The following is a 7,113-nucleotide window of genomic DNA, read 5'->3' on the forward strand; positions in this document are numbered from 1 at the left end:
AGAACGTTCGGTAAATAGAACTTAGTCTAGTGGTCTGATTGTCACGTTAAGTAACATGTATATTTAACGACGCGCCATTCTTGGCGTCACGTCTACGTAACGCGCTCTTTTGTTGTATGTTATGACGTCCTGGACGTCACTTGTTGTTCTTCCGGTCTATGAAGTAAACAGTCAACGTAAAACGGACAACACTTTTGTCTTCATTTAATGTCTCCACGACATTTTGGTGCCGTGACGAAAAACATTAGCAATGGCAACTAAACTACGATCAATCCAGAAGGGGCACAAGGGTGCAGTTACACGACTTTTGTCAAAATTCGAGATGATTCCGCAAGAAGCAGTTGATTTGGAAGAGTTGCAGACGATAGAAGATTCCCTGAGACAGAAAAAGCAGACGATCACCGAGATCCATGAGAAAATCATAGATTTCATTCCAGAAGATGACGGGAAACAAATCGAGACGGAGATACTGGATCATAATGAGTACATCTATAATTTACAGACAAAGATACAGAAAGTAGCAAGTTTCAAAAAGGTAACATTTTCTAATTTGAATGTTAATTCTCAGGCTTTCCGTGTGTCTGTTTACGGCGAATCATCACAAACTAACCATGAGAATGTTATCCACGATAATTCTTCCCAAAGAGAACCTAACTTTAACCACACCCACAGCTCTGTATACCATAGACTACCGAAGCTAGATCTACCGCGGTTCGATAGCAACATTCTTGACTGGCAGTCATTCTGGGACTCATACGAGTCGGCTATTCACACGAACCCTTCACTCAGTGGTGTACAAAAATTCAACTACCTGAAGTCGTCTCTGAGGGGAGAAGCTGGACAAACAATTGCAGGTTTTGCGTTAACTAATGCTAACTATGAAAAGGCAGTGTCGTTATTACACGAAAGGTATGGACAGAAAGACCGAATCATACAGACCTACATGAAAGCTTTACTTGAGGTGCCCGCTCCCCTGAACACCGTTACCAGTCTGAGAAAGTTCTACGATACTACAGAAACATACATACGGGGACTTGATTCACTTAACCAGTGTGAGAGCACATATGGATCTCTTCTCACTCCCATCATCCTTCAGAAATTACCACCGGAAGTCAGAACAAACATTACACGTGCGCACGGAACATTATCTTGGTGTTTGAATGAATTAATGAAGTGTCTCATAAATGAAATTAATATTATGGACGCCGGAAGTGCATTGAATACCGGGCAAGAATTCATTGCTACAGCAACCTTCCTGACGAAATCGGACACGCGAAAGACGGAGAGAAAAAATATTCATAGACCAACCAGACCAAGTGTGAAACCTAAAAGCGTTCAAGTACCAACCTGTGTATATTGTAAGGGAGAGCACTCAAGTACAAACTGTGTGAAAATTAAAGATCGCGAACAGAGACTCAATATTGTAAAAGAAAAGCAGTTATGTTTTAACTGTCTACGCAGTCACAAGGTTAGCGAGTGTAGATCTAAATTCAATTGCATGATATGTTCGCGTCGACACCATACTAGCATATGTGAGGAAGAATCAAGAAAAAAATCTACAGATGAACCCCCTAAAACACATGACGCGAAGGAAACCCAGTCATCCGTGCATTCACTCAGCCCATAATTTCGCACTAGGACCCGTTTTACTGAAGACAGCCGTTTCCATGGTTACATCATCTTGCACATCCACAACCGCGAACATCCTGTTTGATGAAGGTTCCCAGAGTTCGTTTATCACTGAACGTCTAGCACAGAAACTGCAGCTACAGCCAACCGGCAGTGAAGCGCTATGCTTATCAGGATTTGGAGACACAAAGAGACGCATACGACACCTAGATACAGCCACCGTCTATTTACAAACTCCAGAATTTAACATCCCAATCAAAGTGCTGATAGTACCTGAAATTTCCGTGCCGCTGAAAACGTACCAGAAACACGTTGGTCATCTTCCGTACCTGAAAGGACTCAAACTTGCTCATCCCATGTCAGAATAAGATAACTTCGAGATCGAGATATTAGTGGGCGCTGACCATTACTGGGACATAGTGCAAGATACTATCATTAGAGGAGACGGGCCTACAGCTATACAATCGAGAATCGGCTATCTTTTGTCCGGGCCTTTGAGTACCGAAAATCAGATACAGCCATCCCCATTTCCCGTGTCTATGTTGAACGTTATGACTATGCACGTGCAGGAAGAAGTCAATCTAGAGAGATTTTGGGAAGTAGAATCATTAGGAGTAGAACAGAAGTCGGTACACCAAGGCTACGAAGAATATACCAAACAGTACCAGAACACAGGCATTTCGTATGAGAATGGAAAGTACATTGCAAAATTACCCTGGAAAGAAAATCATCCATTTTTGCCAAGTAATGAGCTGATAAGCCGACGAAGAACTGTTAGTGTAGTAAACCGCCTTAGAAAAGAACCAGAACTACTTCAGAAGTATGGAGAGATTTTAAGTGAACAGGAGAAGAGAGGCTTCATAGAAAAGATTACAGATGTTAAATCAAGCGAGAATACCAAAGTTAATTATATTCCCCACCATCCCGTAAAGAAAGACTCGGCGACCACACCCATACGTATTGTATACGACTGCAGCTGCAAGTCAACACGAGATTCCCCCACCTTAAATGAGTGCTTGATGAATACCCCACCCATCCTTAACGACCTAACAGCTATATTACTACGCTTCCGATACCACGAATTTGCAGTATCCACAGATATCGAGAAGGCGTTTTTGAACATCGGTCTACATCCAGACGACCGTGACGTCACTAGGTTCTTTTGGTTATCAGATCCGAACAACCCAGACAGTCCACTACAGATATATCGCTTCAAGTCAGTGCTCTTTGGAGCTACGTGCTCGCCGTTTATATTAAACGCTACAATAACAAAACACCTTGCCTTACACAGATGCGACGATACAGAACGTATTCAACAAGGATTATACGTCGATAACATACTTACCAGCGTACCAGACGAGTCTACACTGCTAGATTTCTACACTAACAGCAGACAACTGATCCAGAAAGCATCCTTTAATTTGAGATCATGGAGCTCAAACAACCCAGCTCTGCGTGAGAAAATCAAATCCGATGGTGTGAGCGATAAGGACAGAAATACAAAGGTACTGGGCATGCGCTGGGATTCTTCAACAGACGAACTATCATTTCCACAAAGACTGAAGGCAGCGTCGAATATCTCTGTTCTGACGAAACGTGTGATCCTTCAAGAATCATCCTCCATTTATGATCCACTTGGATTACTTAGCCCGATCACCGTGACAGGCAAGATGTTGATACAGTCACTATGGAAACGTAAATTTGAGTGGGACGAACCGTTGCCAGATGACATCATTACAGAGTGGTGTAAGATCAGAGAAGATACCGCGAAAGCTACCGAAACCAAGTTTAGCAGACGATACTTCCAAGGCACAACACCAAGGGAAGTAACTCTTCACGTCTTCTGCGATGCCAGCACAAAAGCTTATGGCTCATGCGCATACCTTGTTTCCGGTTGTCACAGCACTCTCGTCATGGCGAAGAATAAAGTAACTCCCATTAAACAACTTACCGTGCCGAAACTTGAACTGTGTGCAGCACTTACAGGCGCTAAACTTAGTCAACACATAACATCCACCATACATTGTGAGAAAGTATACTTATGGAGCGACAGCCAGATCGTTCTGAAGTGGTTTTCTACAACCAAACCACAGCCACAATTCATAGCCAGACGTGTAACAGAAATACATGAGTTGACAGACGGCTTCATGTGGCACTATTGCCCAACCAATTCAAACCCAGCAGACCTTCTGTCGAGAGGACTTACCTATGAGAAATTTCACGACAACATATTATGGATGCATGGTCCTAGCTGGCTGAACGACGAGACAACATTTCCCGGATATGAATTAATGCTGAGTACGCACACCAACAGTGAACACGAAGATACCAACTATTCCGCCTGTATGACTACATCGCGAGAAATTACACCCGGTCCCGGCATTTTAGATGTTATAGACATCAATAGATTCGACACATACCGTAAGCTGATACGTGTTACAGCATATGTTCTAAGATTTGTGAACAACTGCAGAAATATTGGGAAGGTCTACGGACCTCTAGAGTCGCACGAGATCAACGCAGCAGCCAAGCATCTGATAAAGTACGTACAGTCCCGTCATTTTCCGGACGTGATAGAGTACATCTACCAGAATAGAAACATCCAGTTGAAAAGACCCAACCTAGTGAGACAGCTTGATTTGTTTCTTGATGACGACAAATTAATACGTTGTGGCGGCAGAATATCTAACGCACCGTTATTACACAGCACGAGATTTCCCTACCTACTTCCTTCCAAAGACAACCTTACAAAGCTTATTATTTTGGACGCACACGTTACACATATGCATTCCGGTACTGAGAGCACAGTCACCTATCTTCGCCAGAAATTTTGGATTCCTAGCATTCGCCAGCGTGTTCAGAAAATAGTCCGCTCGTGTGTTACGTGTCGTAAGGTCACAGGAAGAGCATATCGAGTACCTGACCCCCTACTGTTACCTAGCAACAGATTGAAGGTTGCGCCACCATTCACAGTAACCGGCATAGACTTTACCGGAGCTTTAACAGTAAAGGCATCGAGAGGAGAACTACAGAAAGCATAAATTTGCCTTTTCACATGTGCCAATACGCGAGCTGTCCATCTAGAAATAGTACCGAACATGACTGTGGAATCATTTATTTTAGCTCTACGACGTTTCTTCAGCAGAAAAGCAATACCCAAGGTCATTATGTCGGACAACGCCCTGACGTACATCGCCACCGCCAAAATCCTGAAGGAAAAGGTCCTTGGAACACATGGTATAACATGGTCATTTATTCCCCAGCACGCGCCATGGTACGGAGGGTGGTGGGAGAGGCTTATTAGTATAACAAAGACCTGTATCAGAAAAGTACTCGGAAAGTCATTGGTTAGCATGGAAGTTCTTCAAACAATTACAGCAGAAGTAGAATGTATCGTAAACGACCGCCCACTCACACACACATCTGCAGACCCCTTGGATGAGGAACCCCTTACCCCTTCCCATCTACTGTATGGAAGAAGAGTTACCTCCCCTGTTTATCCAGACGACACGGAGTCCCCAGCAGACGACCTATCCCATGATTCTGCAGACAAATTTTATAGATTTAAGTCTGCAACACTTGAACACTTCTGGTCGAGATGGAAGCACGAATACCTCACATCTTTGCGAGAGTTTCACAGAACATCCGGTAACCATGGAGATACTGTTACGATTGGTGACGTCGTGCAGATACATGACACCAGTTTACCAAGAAATCGCTGGTCCCTTGGCGTGATTGAAGACGTTATCGTTGGAAATGATGGACTTATTCGAGCAGCCCGTGTTAGATCAAGACGAGGTGTAACTACCCGACCCATATCAAAACTGTATCCACTCGAGCTGAAGTAACCAGATGTGCGTGCTTCCTTATAGAACAGTTACCTTACCCAGTGACTATTACACAGAACTTACTTAGTGATTGTAGTAATGAATATCTAAGAGATCAGACAAACTGTAATACGCGTAATGTGATATGAGATCGTGTTTTAAGTTAAAGTGACAGTAACACTTGTTCAAAAATATGTGATTATGCAGAAGTTTAACTGACTTTCTAGTTTAACCATTATCCGCAGTTCTAAGTGATATAACATATTCTGGAATAAGCAAAGACTGTTATTTCTCAGAGAAAGTGATTTACTATGTTTTATATTTGTGATTGTAAATACTCTAAATAACATGTTTTATGTTTAAAAATCAGCATCGTGGCCCCCGGAGTGTCACGTTAAGTAACATGTATATTTAACGACGCGCCATTCTTGGCGTCACGTCTACGTAACGCGCTCTTTTGTTGTATGTTATGACGTCCTGGAAGTCACTTGTTGTTCTTCCGGTCTATGAAGTAAACAGTCAACGTAAAACGGACAACACTTTTGTCTTCATTTAATGTCTCCACGACACTGATAACACAGGCAGGGTAGTTGTATGTTCTTACGCCAGGTAATATCCCAGGTCATTTAGTTTTAACTTTGAACCTTAATACTGTGTGTCGAATTCAACAATCCCTGTAAAAGGATTTAAATTATTTAAAAAGATATTACCCGTCTACGTTTAAGAACGGCCATATTCTTATGTCACACTTAATGTAAAGCATATCCCAAATGCCTTTCATTATTGACACAAGTAAATAATTCAACTGTCAGGCTTGAACAAGCCTTTCAAACTCAAACTGATTCTGATTGTATATATTAAACTGGTGCGTTATTTTGAAAGACAATACAATACTTTTAATGTACCACATCAGAACGTTATATCTGGGTGTGGATACAAAAAGCACAGGCCTTTGAAACCCTAATGGAATGCAAATTTCTATGAACTGTGGTACAGCTCTTGTGGGGAAGCAGAGATGTGTGTCCATGAGACACTGTTGCTTCCACTTCCATTCATCGTACGGTTGTATATTACCTGTTGACAATGCAAGACTTTCAGTAAACATTTATTATCTGCAGCCCTAAGGCCGCATGTATATCGGAAAACAATATGTAGTGTACCACATGGGTGTTCTCACCAGATTTTTTACCTATATGCGATTGGCTTATCCAATTTATGGAAAGCCGTCCTTGCAATATAGTTGGTATAGAAAATTTTCAGGCAACAATTTATGAGTAATAGTAAAAAATCAGGTATGGATACTGTTTTAGATATTTTTATGAACAGACTACAGCAATAAAATATTGTTTCTATTTTGAAGATTAATTTCATTTTCGTCAGTGTCCATAATTTTCGGAAAACAACCCGGAAAACAATCGCGAATATTCTAATACGCAATACCTACCTATTAAGAAATACATATTTCATAGATCTACTTGTAAAACATGTAGAATGGAGTAATACTTCCTACATTAAGGCGTAATGGTTTAATAAAAACAAGCAAGCTATTCACCTATAAGTTGAAATACTTATTAGATTGAAAACGCGAAGCGGTTTAGACCTATAGCTACCGTATTTCGGCGCTTTAGAATATCCTACTGACAGTTTTCACTGAAAG

General features: G+C 41.6%; 2 protein-coding genes across 2 annotated transcripts; both read left to right on the top strand.

Moving 5' to 3' along the window:
- The first annotated feature begins 2,180 nt into the window (after window positions 1–2,180).
- Window positions 2,181–4,670, top strand: LOC123558214 (uncharacterized). Its single transcript, XM_053532949.1, has one exon. The coding sequence runs from the start codon at window positions 2,181–2,183 to the stop codon at window positions 4,668–4,670; it is 2,490 nt and encodes an 829-aa protein (XP_053388924.1).
- Window positions 4,671–4,727: 57 nt separating this feature from the next.
- On the top strand, window positions 4,728–5,477 carry LOC123535831 (uncharacterized). Its single transcript, XM_045318583.2, has one exon. The coding sequence runs from the start codon at window positions 4,728–4,730 to the stop codon at window positions 5,475–5,477; it is 750 nt and encodes a 249-aa protein (XP_045174518.2).
- The last annotated feature ends 1,636 nt before the right edge of the window (window positions 5,478–7,113 follow it).

The sequence above is a fragment of the Mercenaria mercenaria genome, unplaced genomic scaffold (genome assembly GCF_021730395.1).
Source record: "Mercenaria mercenaria strain notata unplaced genomic scaffold, MADL_Memer_1 contig_1887, whole genome shotgun sequence".
NCBI classification, from domain to species: Eukaryota; Metazoa; Mollusca; class Bivalvia; order Venerida; family Veneridae; genus Mercenaria; species Mercenaria mercenaria.

What these genes read in the sequence shown, in the direction of transcription:
- LOC123558214 (XM_053532949.1), top strand. Translation starts at nt 2,181, where the DNA reads ATGACTATGCACGTGCAGGAAGAAGTCAATCTAGAGAGATTTTGGGAA.
- LOC123535831 (XM_045318583.2), top strand. Translation starts at nt 4,728, where the DNA reads ATGACTGTGGAATCATTTATTTTAGCTCTACGACGTTTCTTCAGCAGA.